Source organism: Tiliqua scincoides, chromosome 2 (genome assembly GCF_035046505.1).
Source record: "Tiliqua scincoides isolate rTilSci1 chromosome 2, rTilSci1.hap2, whole genome shotgun sequence".
Classification (NCBI taxonomy): domain Eukaryota; kingdom Metazoa; phylum Chordata; class Lepidosauria; order Squamata; family Scincidae; genus Tiliqua; species Tiliqua scincoides.
Window position 1 is genome coordinate 33692861 of NC_089822.1, and position 20150 is coordinate 33713010.

General features: G+C 44.3%; 1 protein-coding gene across 1 annotated transcript; it reads right to left on the reverse strand.

Moving 5' to 3' along the window:
* Positions 1-10787: 10787 nt before the first annotated feature.
* On the reverse strand, positions 10788-15445 carry ANKRD34B (ankyrin repeat domain 34B). The gene is made up of 2 exons (XM_066617456.1): positions 15432-15445; positions 10788-12334 (listed from the first exon to the last, which is right to left on the reverse strand). Exon 2 carries the CDS (start codon positions 12288-12290, stop codon positions 10788-10790), a length of 1503 nt encoding a protein of 500 aa, XP_066473553.1. The 5' UTR covers positions 12291-12334; positions 15432-15445.
* Positions 15446-20150: the final 4705 nt, after the last annotated feature.

Genomic DNA, 20150 nt, shown 5'->3' on the forward strand with positions numbered 1-20150 from the left:
CATCTGGGCCAGCTGCTTTCCGGACGTTAATATTCTGTAAAACCCATCTCGCATCATCAGGCTGCAGGACAAGTGACTGACCATCAGTGGCTGCAGCTGGAATGTTGGTAGCTGCTATCTCCTCAAACCGGCCAAAAAACTGATTAAGCTGCTCTGCCATGGAATCACTACTGCTAGGCAGACTATTTTTATAATTCTGCCCAGTACGTTGTCACAGGCCCTGCCATACCCAGTGGGTATGGCAAAATACATAAAGCAAATGAATGGTTCTAAAATGATTGGATATTGCATGTATATTTTCTTGCCATAATAAAGCTGCTATTGAAATTACCTGCATGTATTTGATACAATTTCTCTTACCTTGACAGTTAGTTGCTTCTGTAAACAAATTGAAAGAATGTCACATTGTTTATGTTTCAAGCAGAATTATACAAATTATTTGAGTAAGTTGAATCTGGAATATTTGGGTGTTAACAAATTTGTCAGCTTTTCAAAACAACCACTATAGCATATTAAGGCTTTCAATATACTGACAAATAAGAGTGTTAATGAAAGTGTATCATAAGTATTTGCAGAATATAGCCTCCATATTGGTATTGGAAAAGGTATTGAGAACAAAACAGCTAATATTATAATGCCATTGTACAAATCTATGGTAAGGCCACACCTGGAGTATTGTGTCCAGTTCTGGTTGCCACATTTCAAAAAGGCTATAGTGGAAATGGAAAAGGTGCAAAAGAGAGCAACTAAGATGATTCCTGGGCTGGGGCACCTTCCTGAAGCGGCGTTTGGGCCTCTTCAGCCTAGAAAAGAGATGCCTGAGGGGGGACATGATTGAGACATACAAAATTATGCAGGGGAAGGATAAAGTGGATAGAGAGATGTTCTTTACACTTTCACATAACACCAGAACCAGGGGACATCCACTAAAATTGAGTGTTGGGAGAGTTAGGACAGACAAAAGAAAATATTTCTTTACTCAGCGTGTGCTTGGTCTGTGGAACTCCTTGCCACAGGATGTGGTGACGGCATCTGACCTGGGTGCCTTTAAAAGGGGATTGGACAAAAAATCTGGAGAAAAAATCAATTACGGTTTACAAGCCATGATGTGTATGTGCAACCTCCTGATTTTAGAAATGGCTATGTCAGATGCAAGGGAGGGCACCAGGATGCAGGTCTCTTATTATCAGGTGTGCTCCCTGGGGCATTTGGTGGGCCGCTGTGAGATACAGGAAGCTGGACTAGATGGGGCTATGGCCTGATCCAGTGCGGCTGTTCTTATGTTCATAGCAGAGCTACAATCTAGTTCATTAGCTGAAAGTTAGGTAGGCAGAGCATAATGAAAGGTCTGTTCCGTGAAATATTGCTTTAAAAAGCAACATGAAGAGTCAAGAATGGTTAAGGCGTACTAGAGAAAATGGCAGGCCAGGCAAACATGAAGAGTTTGAATGTGCACAGGTGGAGCTATATTCCCTGTAAAGGGTCTGTGCAAGGCTGAAGACCCTTTCTCTTTCATCCTTTCATCACAACTATGTCATGATGCTTTTTCTGGATGCTTGATGATGCCATAATGCATCATAGGTGAATTTCCAATTTGCTGTGATGCACAGTTTGGCTTTGAGGAGAAATGCAAGGAGATCAGGATTTCCACATGCATTATAGCCTTAGATATGTAGCCATAAATCTTACCGCAGCATCATCATACCCATGAAGGCCATTGCACAAGAAGTTTTAATTTTGGATCTTGAATGGAACTTAAAAGACTTAATAGCCAAGTGGTGTTCATGCATTACACTCCAATGTGCTGGTAGCACATGCTTGCAGGACATATGGAAACTGGGTAGCACAATCTATATGGAGGAAATCCATATCAAACACAATCCAAACTGAAATCATTCCCCCCTTCTTCAGTCGCTTCCTGATCTTCTCCAGATAGCTTAGCTAGTCTTATTATGAGTCATGTTTGCAATGTCACCATTGACTGGCAATTTCCAACCCAAGTTTGTTCTCTGTAACTACCTATGCTTCATGTCTTTCCACTTAAGATGGCAGTTATCCATCTTTATGAGTGTGGAGTTTTAGATAGAAAAAAAGATATGGGATACTTAAACTAACAAAAAACAACAAACTTTTGAATGATGTTGAAGTGTTTGCAGTTGTATCTGTTCACATAGTTCACTGAACCCTAGAACCCTAGAAGAACTTCACGTGGCCCTGGACTCCCTTGCCTTTGGCAAGGCACCTGGAAAAGACAGCATCCCTGCTGAAGTCCTAAAATGCTGCAAAGAGATCATCGTCACTGAGCTGCATGAAATCCTCTGTCTCTGCTGGAGAGAAGGTGGAGTACCTCAAGACATGAGGGATGCAAACATCACGCTGTACAAGAACAAAGGCGATAGGGGTGACTGCAACAACTACCGCGGCATCTCTCTCCTTAGCGTTGTAGGAAAGCAGTTTGCCCGAGTTGCACTAAAGAGGCTCCAGGTACTTGCAGAGAGCGTCTATCCAGAATCGCAGTGTGGATTCCGAGCCAACAGGTCCACCACTGATATGGTATTATCCCTTAGACAACTGCAGGAGAAATGCAGGGAACAACGACAGCCACTCTTTATAGCCTTCATAGATCTCACAAAGGCTTTCGACCTGGTCAGCAGAGACGGCCTCTTCAAGATTCTCCCCAAGATCGGATGTCCACCCAGGCTCCTCAGCATCATCAGATCTTTCCACAAGGACATGAAGGGCACTGTTGTCTTCGATGGCTCCACATCAGACCCTTTTGACATCCGAAGCGGAGTGAAGCAGGGCTGTGTTCTTGCGCCAACCTTGTTTGGGATTTTCTTCGCTGTCCTGCTGAAGCAGGCCTTTGGAACTGCAACAGAAGGCATCTATCTCCGGATGAGATCAGACGGAAAGCTCTTCAACTCTCCAGACTGAGAGCAAAATCCAAAGTCCAGCTGAAATGTCTGCGTGACTTCCCCTTTGCCGACGATGCAGCTGTCACTACCCACTCTGCCAAAGATCTCCAGCAGCTCATGGATCGTTTTAGCAAGGCCTGCCAAGATTTTGGACTGACAATCAGCCTGAAGAAAACACAGGTCATGGTTCAGGATGTGGACTCACCTCCCTGCATTACAATCTCTGCGCATGAACTGGAGGTTGTCCATGACTTTGTGTACCTTGGCTCAACGATCTCCGACACTCTTTCTCTCGATACCGAGCTAAACAAGCGCATCGGTAAAGCAGCTACCACATTTTCCAGACTCACAAAGAGAGTCTGGTCCAACAAGAAGCTGACGGAACATACCAAGATCCAGGTCTACAGAGCTTGCGTCCTGAGTACACTTCTGTACTGCAGCGAGTCATGGACTCTTCGCTCACAACAGGAGAGGAAACTGAGCGCTTTCCACATGCGCTGCCTCCAACGCATCCTCGGCATCACCTGGCAGGACAAAGTTCCTAACAACACAATCCTGGAACGTGCTGGAATCCCTAGCATGTATTCACTGCTGAAACAGAGACGCCTGCGTTGGCTCGGTCATGTTGTGAGAATGGATGATGACCGGATCCCAAAGGATCTCCTCTATGGAGAACTCGTGCAAGGAAAGCGCCCTACAGGTAGACCACAGCTGCGATACAAGGACATCTGCAAGAGGGATCTGAAGGCCTTAGGGATGGACCTCAACAAGTGGGAAACCCTGGCCTCTGAGTGGCCTGCTTGGAGGCAGGCTGTGCAGCATGGCCTTTCCCAGTTTGAAGAGACACTTGGCCAACAGTCTGAGGCTAAGAGGCAAAGAAGGAAGGCCCATAGCCAGGGAGACAGACCAGGGACAGACTGCACTTGCTCCCGGTGTGGAAGGGATTGTCACTCCTGGATTGGCCTTTTCAGCCACACTAGACGCTGTGCCAGAACCACCTTTCAGAGCGCGATACTATAGTCTTTCGAGACTGAAGGTTGCCAATACAATATAGTTCACTGGGGTTAAAGACTGATGCTTGAATCCAAATACTGTACACGCTTAGTAGGAAGAAAGCCCCACTGAACACAGTGGGGTTTAATTCTACATAAACCTGTATAGAATTGCACAAATCCAACATACATGGTGGGTTTTCATCAATCTGTCATGGAAATGTTATTATACATATAGTGATTAGGAAAAAAGGATATATGTAGTTTGAAACATGTATGTCATTTTAAATTTAACATTCAATTTGAATTTATGAAATAATTTGCTATGCATCAATCAAAGCATGCACCGCAATGCTGGAGGTTATTGGTGCCAACTTTCAAGAAAAATAATTTTAAAGAGAGAGCCTAGGGCAGGTGTGCATTGTAATCCTATAGATCAGTGCTATGCTAACCATGGTCTGGGGGCCGGATCCGGCATTCACACGGTTCCATCTGCCCAGTGAGTGGACCTTTTGGTTCTGCTCAGGTGCCACGCAACATCCTCCTCGATCAGGGGACAGCGATGCTCTGGGCAGTTGTGTCTGCCCGGACAACCTGTCACACAGCCTTCTGGGACGCTGGGCAGACAATGTGACTACCCCGAGCGTTCCTGTCCTCCAATCGAGGAAAATGCTCTGATGCAGTCTGGATGAGGACCAAATTGTGGGCGCACAGCGGGTGCAACTTTGAGCAGCACTGCTATAGATATTTAATCAGAAGTAAAGACACCCGTGTTCAATGGAACTAACTTCCAGGAAAGCATGCATGGGATTACAGCCTAAATTGAGGAAAAACATTAAGAATAGGATTATTGTACAATGTAGAAAAAGAAAGTGAGGCAAAAATTATTCAGTGAAAACATTTATTTGCAGCATGTAGATATGAAGCTAGTGAGAACAAAATACAAATGTGATTTTTTTTAAAGCTGCAGTACATTTAAGATAAATAAAAACTACCTTCCAAACAACCATGTTTTTTCTGTGCAAACTGCTTAGTAAGATTGTGAAAAATATAAAAAAATGTTTCTTGAACTTTAATACAGTTATTCCCTTAATTTAAATATTTTACTTATTCATATAATTTAGACCAGAGCTGGTTTTGTTAGCAGCCCCTTGCCTAGTGTCCTGTGGTGGGAAAGACTTGCCTTCAGATTACAAGACTAGGGCCTAGCTTACACATGCTGCAGAAGATGGGAGTAAGGTGGTAAATGGGCTAGCACTACACAATTTCAGACTGGATTGGAGAATATCATGCCAGGATATTCCCCATGTTGAAAAAATACTCCACACATACACAAACCTCCCTGCAAATGGCAAACTATTGCATTAGGAAAAGGGTCTATCTTAGTATTTTTTCTACTATGCATGTAGAAGACAACAGTAGTTTTTAATATTCAAAAATGGCACACCCCACTTGCAGTCTGATTTGCTGCCGGCAATTGTGCCATTACACCTCATTCAGCTACATGAGTAGACCAGCCCAAAGTTTGCAAACCTTTATAACAGGGTTGAGTCTTCTCCCACCAGGCATGTGCCACAAACAACTAACAGTATGCATGGACAAGGAGGCTACTACTGAAATTGTTTTTTGGGGGGGCTGGCTATTGTGGACATTTGCTGGATGCTATACATTTCTTCCATGCAAATAGTTCTAAAACTAATTTTCCAGAATCCTGCTTCTTTTAATGTATTACATTCTAGGTTTAGTACATAGAAAACTGTGTTATGCTGAGTCAACATATATGAGTATCGTATGCACTGCCTGGCAGCAGCATTTCAGGGTTTCAGACAGCAGTCTTTTCCAGACCTACCTAGAGATGTCAGATATCAAAGCTGGCACCTTCTGCACACAATGTGTGTGCTCTGCCACTATTACAGTCCCTCCCTTTAAAGCAGGTATAGCACCGTAGGTTCATAATTATATTTCTGAACTTAACATGCAATATTTATTTAAAAGATCTGTCCCATCTTCCCCATGTGGAAGTAAATTTTTGAATGACCATTAACCCCTGCTAATTGGGTAAGAGGCACTTTTTCACGTGGGTGCTCCTTTTTTAGCAGGGGGGGAGTAACTGGCCCACCTCACCCCAGCAGTGTCTTTTCTAGTGGCTGTCTGCTGGTATTCTTTTGCATCTTTTTAGATTGTGAGCCCTTTTGGGACAGGGAGCCATTTAGTTATTTGATTTTTCTCTGTAAACTGCTTTGTGAACTTTTAGTTGAAAAGCGGTATATAAATACTGTTGTTATTATTATTATTATATGTCCCTTCCTAGATTAATAACTGAAGTAATTGGGGGGGGGAGCCAGAATTTGGTTCCCCTTACAGATTGAATGCTTTTTTGGGAATGAGAATGGAAGTATAGCTGTCAAAGGAAGACCGTTCCTAAACAAATGATGAGCAAAGTTACACCAGATTGTTAGTATAATGAAGCCCATCCTTATGGCTGTTTCTGGCAGCCACAGGTTTCACTTCATGTGTGATGACTTTCAGTTGTTTCAGTTGCTATTCTTTTTAGGTACCCTTGTGAATGCTGATGGCATGTGCACACCTCACTAAGACTTGGCTATTTGTAGGTAGCTACTTGAACCCAGAAGCATGCAAAGAACTGACACAACTGCCTCAGCATGACACCCACAGCTAGATGTCAAGACAGATTGACTCAAAATTGTGGCTGCCAGGCACAAAGTATGGCATGAGAATGGGCTCTCTGCAGGAAAGAATGTCAAAGAAGCAACAATTAACGCAGCAATGGAATAATAACCAGGTTAACTTAAAGGGAATGCATTTTCAGATATGGCTAGGGCTTCAAAGGATTCCTATTCAAAGCTAATAAAAGCAGCTGCTTTTGTCATTTCATAATACACCATGACTCAGAAATGGCTTTCCTATTTCACTGTATACAGCTTAAAAATGAGAGCTGTGGTACACGTTATAGAGATACTCTGAACGAAGGAATGTGTAGTGTTAAAAACTCAAGCCCATCATTTAGTAGATACACAGGAACTGGGTTTCTGTCTTTATTTACAAAACTAAACTCTTGTTATATGTTCCTTTTGCCTTTGCTGTGTATGTATTGCTTAATAAGGGTGGAAATGTCTTAACCTAACATTTCTAACATTAAATGTGACTGTTTGTGTAGATACCTGGTCCTTTGCTTTCAGACTGCATCAAGAAAATTCTTATAAATGATCAGGATTCTGAACTGGTTCCCGTTGGGGTGGCACCTATAGGCGTTTGATGATGAATTTTCTCCCCTGCTCGTTACAAAAAGACAAATATGGGAACAGAAACAAACCCAAACCTCTCAAAGATAATTCCCCAATGATCCCTACCTGCTCGAAAGCTGGATCATTTTGAGGCCCACAGATGCCATGGGAGGATGTGTGTGGCCTCTGCAGGGCCCAGAACACCCTCCAGAAGAAAGGGGAGCTCTGCTTCTCTCTCCTCCAGAGAGTGAGAGAATGCTCCCTGGTATCTGTGGTTTCACTTAAATGGGGGGTGGTCCCATTGATACTTTGACACGCCTGTTGCTGTTTTATATGGATTTTTCCATAAGTGAGTTTGGATATAAATACTTCATACTTTACTGAAGTATTTCCAACACCACAGGACAGCTAGTAGTTAAGGGCTTTCATAAAGAAAACTTTTTTTAAAATGTTGGGATTAGATCAGATATTATCAGCAAACATTTTTTATGAAACCACAAAGCACTAATTATCACTGAGAGTACAGAAATATTTATTAGATAAATGTTTATTTGCTGGGACTGTTCTAGCACAAAAAGTTAATGCTGCCATTGATGGTATCAGGACAATTACCCACTCCCATAAAACACAAGTAAACTACAAAGGTGTTTCTCGAAGCAAAACATCTGTAGGGCTGAATGATACTTTTATAATAACTCTGCCCTACTCCAGCAAGACTGATTCCAGTAGAGAAACTGCATTCTTCATATGGAGACAATGTTGATGCATATGTGCATCTGAATGAAATTCTTCATCATGATCCACATTCTGGCCTCAAAGCACTGGCTAGTTCTGTGTTTGCCCCGTCATACCACTTCACATGGTGCACCTATTGGTAGTACCACTGGAAGTAACTGGCAATGATGTCATCGCCAGTTACTTCTGGATTGGGAACCCGGACACAATGCGACAAACTACGGTAAGAGGCTCAGGGTGAACAAGAGGGATTTTCTGAGCATTTGAAAAGTGTACACTGGAGCTTTGCCTGCCGAGCCAAGCCTCCTACTGCTGCTTGTCATATTGCACCGCTTCCAGGCAGTGGGGGTTCTGTGCGTACCACAGGTATGAGTGGCATGAGTACCACTGGTTGAGAAACACTGGGCTAGATGTTCTTTCAGAATCACTAGCTAGAACTAGATATGGATTGGGGTTCTGGTAATTTTGATAAAAAGAGAGGGCGATAAGATATTTTTATTTCAGTGGTTCTCAAACTTTTAGCACCAGGACCCACTTTTTAGAGTGAGAATCTTTCAGGACCCAGAGGAAGTGATCTCATGACCGGACGTGACATCATAAAGCAGGAACATTTTAACAATCCTAGTGTGCTATCCTACGCACACTTACCCAGGAGTAAGTTCCATTGACTATCATTGTTAAAAGTATATACATAGTAGCCTGTTAAAAGTACAGATCTGTAACATTTCTCCAAATGCAGTCACATACCATGGTAGCATCAAGTCGAATATATTAAAAATAAAATATTGAAATGGATGGGGACCCATCTGAAATTGGCTTGCGACCCACCTAGTGGGTGCCAACCCACAGTTTGATAAACACTTCATTATTTAATTTCAGTTTCAATAGTAACTACCAGAGGCCCAGAGCCAATGTTTTGATTGGTAAATTTCAACGTTCCCTTAATCAAATGTGGAAGGAATGTCTCTGTAGAGTCTGTTATTCATGCTTTCTTGCTCACCTTTCTTTCCCCTCCTCTTTTGGCTGTTTGCTACCCAAGTTAATATGTTGGTGATAGTTGTCATTACACACTGGGTAAGCATCCCTCACTTATTTATTTTAAAAGGAGATGCTCCATGTCAATACACTAAGATCTCAACCACATTATTTTTGTGCCCTTCACGTAGTGACATAAGCTAGGCCTTCAAACCAACAAGAATCATGGGCAGTATGCCTAGTAAATACATTCTTGGAGAGTAAGATAAACAGAAAGATTTACTCCCTCCCCCCCCCCCCCACTTCTCTCATGTCCCCTTTACTCTGGTACTCTGCTTGTCTGCTCCGACATGTGCACTGTTCATGCCAAGGCTTCAACCAGAGAAAACATATTCTTATTTAAGTGCATAAAAAAAAGATTCTCACATACCACCAGATCCTTTGCAATTAAGGTTTTGTAGCAGTTCAAGAATGTGGCCAGAGAAAAATTGTTTTAAATTCTGTAAAACAAAAACAAAACCTGAAAATGGAGATTTTTCAGTTTGGTTTAACAAAATTGCACGAATTGATTTTCATCAGCTTCAAGGGAACTTTTATTATTAATCAAGAAGGACAAACATCAAAAGCTGCAGAAAACTAAATTGGACAGAACCTTTCACCATGTAAAACTGGAACAATGTGCTAAATTTCAAGCTGCTCTTCTATCTGTAATCAGTTAGATTAGAGCTCTTATGAAATGTTTCAGTATTATGTACTATTTGTAAATTCTCCTTTTGAGTAACAGGGGTGTCCAAACATTTTGGCAGGAGGGCCACATCATCTCTCTGACACTGTGGCCTGGGGCCAGGAAAAAAAAAGAATTAATTTACATTTAAAATTTGAATAAATTTACATAAAGGAATTTATTAGAGATGGGACTTGCATGAATGAATGAAGGACTTGCAATAGCTCAAGGCCCATAAAAGGCCTTGCACAAAGCAAGGCCAGCCTTTCCTTCTCTGCCACTGCTGCATCACAGACATGAAACAGCAAGTAGTGGAGGGAGCCCTCATCCCAAAGCTCAGGTGAGAGGTCGAATAGTCGTCCTCACACTGAGAGCAGTTGTGTCAGTCGAGCATGGGTTCCAGCAAGTCTCTGGAGGGCCAGAAGCTCATTGGAGACTGGGGGCTCCCTGTGGGCCAGATTGGGAGCTGCTGAGGGCTGCAAGTGGCCCCTGGGCACCCCTGCTCTATATAATTGTTTTTTAGTCTATTCATTCTCTCCTAGGATATTTGTTACCTATGCAGCACAATACTATGCATGTCTATTCAGAAGACCTATTGTGTTCAGTAGGGCTTACTCACAAGAAAATATGTATAGGATTGCATTAGACAGTTACATTAATAGATACTGGCCACAATACAATACAGAGTTAGGTATGACTAAGCCTACTGAAATCAACAGGATTAAACCCACTTAACTCTGTGCTGAGCAATTGTCATTAGTCCAATTTCCTACAGCATTGTGCAGAATTTAATAATGTAACAGCCATTCAAAAATAGTTACACCCAGGAGATAAGGCACCAGTAGACAGATTATAAAAACCTGGGCCTCGTATTTACAAACATGAGTTACTAGAAAATTTTGGTTTGTTTTCTCTGAACACTGAATGCAGATAAAGGGGAATCACATTCATAGTTTCCTCATTTTGTGTTTTTATTATGGAGTCTATGATGAAGGCAGCAGTATTTTTCAGCACTCCATCCGCAACCAACCAACCAAAACATGTTTTTGCAGTTGAACCTCAAAGTACACGTTCAATGGCAAGTTAGTGAAACAGTAAGTGCTGCACTCTTGTTACTAAGATCCTTGCACAGCCAACCCTCATGCTCCAAAAGAATCAGATTGTATGTACAAGTTACATGCCTCTGTTGCTCAGTATTCTGTTAAAAATTCACCAGCTGCTTGATTTGCTCGGTTTGCAATGACTGCCTCCTTGTTAACAGAGTCTTACTTTTAAAATCTTTTGGGTAAGAAGGCGCTGTTGGGATAAGGGGTTTTTGGCCACAAGAAACCATGGCAGAAATCTTGTAGATATCAGGCACTGGAGGATGAGGATTTAAAGGGGGAAGGAAACCAGGTCTTGCCAGGGCAGTATGATCTGAACCACGCCTCTGTAAAACAGCATGGTTTCTCCTGCTCAAGAAACTGGAGGGCATGTTTTCTATTAGTTCTCTAGAACTTGATGACAATGATGGAGATGGGGAGAGAAGTTTTTTCTTTCCTAGAAGTGATTTGCTGTCCTCTGCAGGAGGACCTAAGCTGGTTGTCAACTGTGAATCTGAGCTATAGTGATTTGCCCCGAGGTTTCTTCTTTGAACAATGCTTTTCAGTGTTGAAACAAAACTCATTTGGGCTGAATCGGAATTCTGATCTACAGGAATGTCACTGCGACTGTGGTTTGCCTCACCAAGCAGTGAATGAGAATTTATCTCATCATATGACATTTTTCTTGAGGCCGTTTGTTCAAAGCTTTTCAAAAAATTGAGGGTATCCTTTATATCAATGCTGTGATGCCTTGTGATAAATCTCTTAGACAAGGCTAGACTATTGATTTTGAGACACAATTCTTCCTCTGGAGTTATATCCTTAAGATCTTCTGGTAAAGATGAAATTTTATTCTGATCAAAGAGTGAAGAAGTTTTCATCCACGGTTCAGAACACAGGTGCTGCACTTGAACTCCTGTGTGAGCTTTTCTTGAAGGAGACTGTGGCTCAGATCCCTCATCCTTTCTTCCAGGCTGATTATACTCTTTAAAGTTAAACACAACCTTTTCAATTTCTTTTGCATTTACAAGTGGAGATGGAGATGTTTTAACTTCTACCTCTGATGGAGAAGTGCAACAACATGGTGACTGACATTCGTCAATATCAGGGGGAGGTACATTTAAATATTGTTTTGTTGTTTTCCTTCCGGATGGAGATTTGTCTTTTGTAATGATGATTACTTCTTTTCCATTTGCTTTGCATGCATCTAGAAGAACTTTGAATGTTTCCTTGTCTTCTGAATTCACTGCATAAATGAGAGCTGAGTTCCCAGAATGGTCCTGCAGGCTCAAGTCAGCTCCACTTTTCAGAAGTAAAGAAACCACATCAGGACCAGCTTTCTGTAAGCAAGCATGCATCAACGCTGTCTTTCCAGTTTTGTCCTGTATATTTGGATCTGCCTTATTTTCTAGAAGATATTTCACCATTTTTACTTTGCTTGCACTCTGATGGTCTACATGCTTGGTCTTGCAAGCAATCATTAAAGGAGTTTCACCACGGTCATTACTTTCATTAATATATGCCCCACCTTCTAACAGCAATCTTGTCAGACGAAGTCTGCTGTGATAAACTGCTTTTATCAAGGAGTTTCCATCAGGTGATAGCTCCACAACTTCTTCCATTGTCTCTTTTTTTGCACAGAAGGTTGTAGCTTTAGAAGAGTCAGCTAATTTTCAGAAACATTAAAGAAAAAAATCATTAGTCTAAAATATACTCATATTTGCTAATGGGATGATGGAAAAAAAAAAAGCAAAAGCCCCTATTTAACAGCCCATCTAGATTTTTTAAAAGTTAAATTGTAACTGTGGCATTCTGTTGTGATTGACTTGCATAAAGTGCAAACCTGCAAGACAAAAATGACAGAAAATGCTCAGGAAAAGAGTGGAGGAAAGCTTTAGGAAAGAGTAGTTTGGAATGGAGGAGTGATGAGGAGAGGAGGCTTAATCCTTTCCCTGTCTGCCACTTTTTCAAAGCAGCTCCCTTCCTCCCAAGCTATTTCTTCTCCTGTAGGACTCAAAATATGAATTGGAGTGAATTTACCTCATAAAGACATGAACTGGAAGTGTTGAAAAAATGATTTGGGGAAGGGAAGTCACTGTGCAAAAGTAGCAGGCAGAGAAAGGGTTATCCACTTCTCTCCTAGAAATAATCAGCTTGCAATTTGGCAAGCCTATCATCTCTTACCTAACTTCACACCTACAAAGAAGGGTGTGGTTGTGGTTTCTCCTACCCCAGCTCCACTACACATCTGCACTTGCTGTAAGCAGAGGTGGCCCATCCATTAGACAAGATAATGTGGGTTGCATCATTGGCAGATTGTAGGGAGGGGGTCATAGGGAAGTGGATTCAGGGTGCCCTTTACCCCCCCCCCCACCACCAGCCTGCTTCCTAAAAGTGAACAAAAAAGTGGATCTGCTGACACCTTACTTTGCTCCTGGTGTGGTTTCTTCAAATGGGGAAGTGCAGGACTTCAGCTTTGAATTATAGGGACTGCACAAATGAAGGGGTTCATGCAAAAGTTCTGAACTTCTACAACTGAAGAAACAGCATGAGTGGCTGCTTTGAAAAAAATTGTGCAGAAGTCGTAGTCACAACTTCTCAGTTGTGCCATTGTCGACTGTAAAGCAAAACAAGAGTCCTGCTTGATTCAGCAAGTAAGGTGAATAGAAGACTAGAGGAAGATCTGTCCATTAGTACATAAAGAACCTTGCTGCATCAGACTAATCGTATCTAGCATCTTGTTTCCTACAGTGATCAGTTGGACTGAGAAGCCCACACGTAGAGCATCAAGGCAACAGCCTTCTGTGACTGTCACCAGCATCTCAGAAGTCAAGGCTACATTCACCTTTTGGGGCTGTGTGGTTGTTGAAGGAAGAACCTCTAAGCTGAAAACTGATAACTCAGGGCATGTGCAATGCATATCTGACTTAAACTGCACTGCAGACATCTCAGCATCTATGCAGGTGCAAAATTATTACACTGAAAACTATACCAGCCTGAAAAGGAACAGCATTCCTTGCTTAAATGAGAGGGGGAAAAGGTGAATAGATATCCTGAAAATATAATATTGTAATCTGTAGCCAAGGGCTGCCATCCTTTGTACTTATTTTGTCAATTCTTCCGAAGTAAAACTGTTTCCCTTACACCAGTGGTTCTCACACATTTAGCACCAGGACCCACTTTTTAGAATGAGAATCTGTCAGGACCCACCGGAAGTGATGTCATGACCAGAAGTGACATCATCAGGCAGGAAATTTTTAACAATCCTAGGCTGCAATCCTACCCCACTTACCCAGGAGTAAGTCTCAATGACTATCATTGTTAAAAGAATATACATAGTAGCTTGTTGAAAGTACAGGTCTGCAATATTTCCCCCAATGCAATCACTTACTATGGTACCATCAAGTCTAATATATTTAAAAAATATTGAAATGAATGGGGACCCACCTGAAATTGGCTTACAATCCACCTAGTGGGTCCTGATCCACAGTTTGAGAAACACTGTCTTACACAGCTCTGTCTCCAGCATCACAACCCCACAGATTCATTTCAGGAGCATTTATTACCTCCAGGATATTAATATAGAAAAAAGACATTTAGGCTGAAATTCTAACCACACTTTCCTGAGAGTAAGCCCCACTGAACAAAACAGGACTTGCTTCTGAGTAGACCTGGTTAGGATTGTGCCCTTAGTTACTCTCAGGGAGTGTGCATAATGCTGCAGCCTTCATAGGGCTTGCATCTTAGTAAACGTGGATCAGAATCATGCAGGGTGAACAAGAAACATTAAAAAAAGAAAGGAAATCTAGGACTGCAATCCAACCTACACTTAGCTGGGAGTACACCCCATCAGATAGAGTACAGAGAGACTTACTTTCAGGTAAGCATGCACAGGCTTGCTCTGCATCTGAATTTGTGTTTCTACAGTACTGGCTTCAAAAATTCTCCAACGATGATTTCAGAGGGAAGAGCAGTCAGGTTTTTATTTTGTTGAGTTTAACTCCGGTAAAATGAAAAATAAGCTTCCTCTGGACGTTAATTTTTTCCAGATGAGCTTGAAGGCCAAACCTGTTCCGACAACTTTTCTCTAGGAGCCCCACACATCATCAGCTTCATTTCAGGACCGCACCCCAGAAAAACTAAGTCAAGCTCTTCCATGAAGCCATGGGCTTGAGTGGGCAACGATGCCACCTGATTCTGCACAGGTATCTATACTAGATGCAGATATCTATACAGAACCAGCTAGTTTGGAGTCCTATCCGCTCTTACCTGGAAGTCAGCCACACTGGGACTTCCTTCTGAGTAGACACGCATAGGGTTGGGGTCGAGATCTGCCTACCTGGACCTGCAGCCGGAGTTCTGCAGGGCTCCTGGCAAATCACTGCAGGGCTGCTAGCAAGGGACGTGGGTCCAGACCCAGCCAGCCAGCAGAGAAGAAAACCGCTCCCACTGCAGACGGGTCCCGCCCGCCCGGCTGCTCCCCTGCCAGTCTTCCTGCTCCCAGCTTCGCACCCCTCCCAGGCGGCCGCGCAGCCCCGCGGCAGGACCCAAGACCCCTGAGCAGCAGCTGCCCCGCAGGTGGCGGGAAACTGGGCTCCGGGCAGGCGCCGCCGCCGTGCCACTGGTGCGCCATGACGCGCGCGGCGAGGGTGCCCGTCCAGCCCGCAAAAGGGAGGCGCCCCGCCGAGGGGAGACGCTGCGCTGCGCTGCCCTCGGAGAGCGGCCCGCGACCCCCCTAGTCCGCCCGCCGTCCTCGCCCTCACCTGCCGGGCTCGGAACTCCCTTCTCCGGCGCGCTCTGCGGCAGCTGCCCGCGCGCACAGGAGTCGGCAGAGCTGCTTCCCCGCCCGCGCTCAGCTGCCGCCCCGCCTGAGGTGCGAGGAGGCGAGGCGGCGCTCCCGGGCGGGGACTGAGAGGCGCGCGCGCCGGGCTCACAGCCCAATCCCAGCCGCGCTTTCCTGGGAGCAAGCCCCACCGACCACAGTGGGACGTACTCTGAGTAGACGTGCATAGGCTTGGGCTCTGCGGACAGTCGTCTGTCTGGCGAAAGCAGCCCCCCCACTGGGGCCCCAAGCCTGTCCAGTTTTCCAGTGCTGGGACGGTTGTGCCAGTGGGGCGCTGCGTCCTGTGGTGGAGGGGCAGTCATTGGGGCCTCCTCAAGGTCTGGGAACAGGTGCTCCCTTACCACAGGGCTGCATTGTGGCTACACTAGCTCACCAGTGCTAGAAAGTTGGATAGAATTGGGCCCAAAGGCACGGAGCCCCCATTGAGAAGAAAGCTGATCATCTGCCTTCTGATTTGGCAAACCTGTCCAGATGTTACAGCCTGGTGTTGAGTGAGAAGGGGGGAAAATCCTTCTATTCACTCTTTCTATCCCCTGCAATCTCAATCATGTCCCCTCTCAGGCACCTTTTTTCTAACTAAAGAGCCCCAGATGCTGTAGCCTTTCCTGGTAAGGGAGATGCACCAGCCCAGTAATCATTTTGGTATCATTTTGGTATTTGCTTTAGGGCTAACGGTCCTGGAGAGTCAATTTCTTGTTGGGAAGAAAAGACATGTGTGCGGCACTATCCTGTCACATAATACATGTGGGGTGATATGCTTGCAGTTAAATCATTCCTTAACAGAAACTAAAAAAAGAAAAACAGAACAAAGATGTTACTGCAGCTGGGGTGGATCTACTATGAAACTAATGAAGCTTAAGCTTCAGGGATACTAATCCTGGAGGGGCCCCGGAAGCTACTTTAGTCCACATTGGACTAAAGAAATCGGATGGGGACCTTGAAATGAGGAAACAGATCAGGGAGGTGACAAGGAGGGACAGGGTTGTAATCATGGGGGACTTCAATTATCCTCATATAGACTGGGTCAATTTGTGTTCTGGTCACAATAAGGAGACTGGATTTCTTGACGTGCTAAATGACTGTGCCTTAGAGCAGCTAGTCACGGAGCCCACCAGAGGGAAGGTGACTCTGGATTTAATATTGTGGACCTGGTTAGAGATGTATTAATCTCTAATTAATAACCCTGGATTAATAACCCTGGATTAATAACACAGGACCTGGTTAGAGATGTAAATGTTACTGAGCCATTGGGGAACAGTGATCATGCTGCGATCCGTTTTGACATGCACGTTGGGGGAAGAATACCAGGCAAATCTCTAACAAAAACCCTTGACTTCCGACGGGCAGACTTCCCTCAGATGAGGAGGCTGGTTAGAAGGAGGTTGAAAGGGAGGGTAAAAAGAGTCCAATCTCTCCAGAGTGCATGGAGGCTGCTTAAAACAACAGTAATAGAGGCCCAGCAGAGGTGTATACCGCAAAGGAAGAAGGGTTCCACTAAATCCAGGAGGGTGCCCGCATGGCTAACCAGCCAAGTTAGAGAGGCTGTGAAGGGCAAGGAAGCTTCCTTCCGTAAATGGAAGTCTTGCCCTAATGAGGAGAATAAAAAGGAACATAAATTGTGGCAAAAGAAATGTAAGAAGGTGATAGGGGAGGCCAAGCGAGACTATGAGGAATGCATGGCCAGCAACATTAAGGGGAATAATAAAAGCTTCTTTAATATGTTAGAAGCAGGAAACCCGCCAGAGAAGGGTAAGGCCACACCTGAAGGCCACACCTGGAGGCCACACCTGGAGTATTGTGTCCAGTTCTGGTCGCCGCATCTCAAAAAAGACATAGTGGAAATGGAAAAGGTGCAAAAGAGAGCGACTAAGATGATTACGGGGCTGGGGCACCTTCCTTATGAGGAAAGGCTATGGCGTTTGGGCCTCTTCAGCCTAGAAAAGAGATGCCTCAGGGGGGACATGATTGAGACATACAAAATTATGCAGGGGATGGACAGAGTGGATAGGGAGATGCTCTTTACACTCTCACATAACACCAGAACCAGGGGACACCCACTAAAATTGAGTGTTGGGCGGGTTAGAACAGACAAAAGAAAATATTTCTTTACTCAGCGTGTGGTTGGTCTGTGGAACACCTTGCCACAGGATGTGGTGATGGCATCTAGCCTGGACGCCTTTAAAAGGGGATTGGACAAGTTTCTGGAGGAAAAATCCATTATGGGGTACAAGCCATGATGTGTATGCACAACCTCCTGATTTTAGAAATGGGTTATGTCAGAAGGCCATATGCAAGGGAGGGCACCAGGATGAGGTCTCTTGTTATCTGGTGTGCTCCCTGGGGCTTTTGGTGGGCCACTGTGAGATACAGGAAGCTGGACTAGATGGGCCTATGGCCTGATCCATTGGGGCTGTTCTTATGTAAAAATGTTGGGTCTGCTGATTGAGAAGAGTTGTTTTTTTTTTTTAAATAATCATGAAGTGTCTAAAATAAAAGATTATATTGAGTGTCACCTTTTCAATGTTTTATTCCATCATTCTATTATGCGTCATGCATATATATTAAAATTCCCTAAATTTCATCCCCCTACAACTCAAAATTACAAGGCATAGGAAATTTTTATTCACACCAGTGACTTTGACATGTACAATCCAGTACAGCAATTGTAATCAAAATCTTAAATGTAGTAGTTAATTTTTTTAAAATTTGTGGTGATTGGTTGTGCCACAAACCCATTAAAGAATATAACAGTGGTTACCCAGACCTTGTTACTGGTTGTGAGGGGGTCCTTCACCACCAAGTTCAAACTTCAGGGTCCAAAAATGTAGGTCTGCTACTGACTGCAGCTAAGATCCATGAACTATTGGTTTGCATTTGAAACCATTCATGTGAGTTAATAGGCTCGATTGAAAAATCTGTGACTGCAGAAATAAGGCTTCAGCATAACTTGAGAATCTTCACTTGGGCAGCAATCTTATACACACTTACATGGGGGTAAGTCCAATTAAACTCAATGGGTCTTCTGAGAAGATGGGCATAGAGTTGCACTGCTGGGGACTACTAGCCTCTCCTGCCCCATCATTAACTGTTCAGTGGCCCAAGAAGGCTATTGGCTTCCTCAGCCTCAACTAGTTGGACCCGAGCTTCTGCTCTTGCTAAACCACCTTCTTGTCTACTTTTCTGCTGAACATGGTTTCTAGATTTGCAAGTCCTGTGTATACTGAATTAAGAGGTTAAGAACCTAGGAAGGGTAGGTTCCCAGCCAGCCAGGTCAATTTAGCTTAGCATAGTCATAAACTTAGCAATTTAGCAAATTAGTATAGTCATTGTCCTTTAGGAGGTGATAAGAGCCCCATTAGGCAAATCCAAGCACCGAATTCAGGAGCCTACAGTGTAGGTTAGGCTCAGCAGCAGCCTTTTCTCTTCCTAAATCTTTTGTAATCTCACCTGGGAAGACCAGCACCCTTTCAATCAGCAAGGAGGGAGGGAGGAGGAGCTAGCTAGGGGCATAAAGCTAGCGCCTAACACCGCATGAGCCCTCTGCAGAAGCGCATGTGGCCTCTGGGAAACCCAGTGCCAGGAACAAAGTGCCAGGTAAGGCACCACGAGTTTAGCCTCAGTGTAAGTTCAGCAGCAGGGCAAGGAGACCAGGGCCCCAGACACCGCCCTTCTCTTCCCTTGAGAAGAGGGCAGCAAACCAGTGAAGGGTACCCCTAAACAAACCAGTGAAGGGTACCCCTAAACAAACAAACAAACAAACAAAAAAACTATGCAGTCAGACAGCCAGTAGCAGGGTGGGGACTATTCAGTGTTTTGCATGGAGTGCAACATGTATGACTATATGCCTCTGGGGCATAAGTCATGGGTGTGTCCTCAGTGCAAGGAGCTCCTGGGACTCAGGGAATGTGTCTGCTCCCTTGAAGCCTTGGTGGCCGACCTGGAGAAGCAGAGGCAGGCAGAGAAGGACCATGGGGAGACTTTCGGGGACGATTAGGCTTTGTCCCACCCTCAGGCGTGCAGCTCCTCAGCTGCCTGGGTGGGAAGTCTCAGGGCTGGAGGACATCATCCTGGAGAAGAGGGAAACAATCCCCTAGGGGGGACCCCTTCTCCAGGGGACAGGCCCGTATCCAAATGCACTCAGGATACTCCTCAGCAGGAGGGGGAGACAGTGGTGAGACAATTGGGTGAGACAGTGGTGTAGGGTTTAGATTCGTTAGGCACTGGGGAACGTTTTGGGACAAGCGGGGCCTGTACAAGAGGGACGGGCTTCACTTGAACCAGAATGGAACCAGACTGCTGGTGCATAACATTAAAAAGGTGGCGGAGCAGCTTTTAAACTAATCCCTGGGGGAAAGCCGACAGGAGCCATGGGGCATCTGGTTCAGAACTCCTCATCCCTATGGGACAAGGATGGGGAGGTTAGAGAAGAACAAGATAAAAACAGAGTAGGAGAAGAAATTGGGAATGGTAGCATGATGGGATGTGATAGATGGTTTGGCACACTGAGAGGATGCGGGGACAAAGGAGCTAATAAGCAGCCCATCCTGGGGCATTCCATGTACAAATGCTTTTATGCGAATGCCCGAAGTCTCCGAGCAAAGACGGGAGAACTGGAATGTCTGGTGACTAGGGAAAGCAT

Bases quoted from the DNA above. Each gene is read 5' to 3' on its own strand.
- ANKRD34B (XM_066617456.1), bottom strand. From the start codon at position 12,290: ATGGAAGAAGTTGTGGAGCTATCACCTGATGGAAACTCCTTGATAAAA.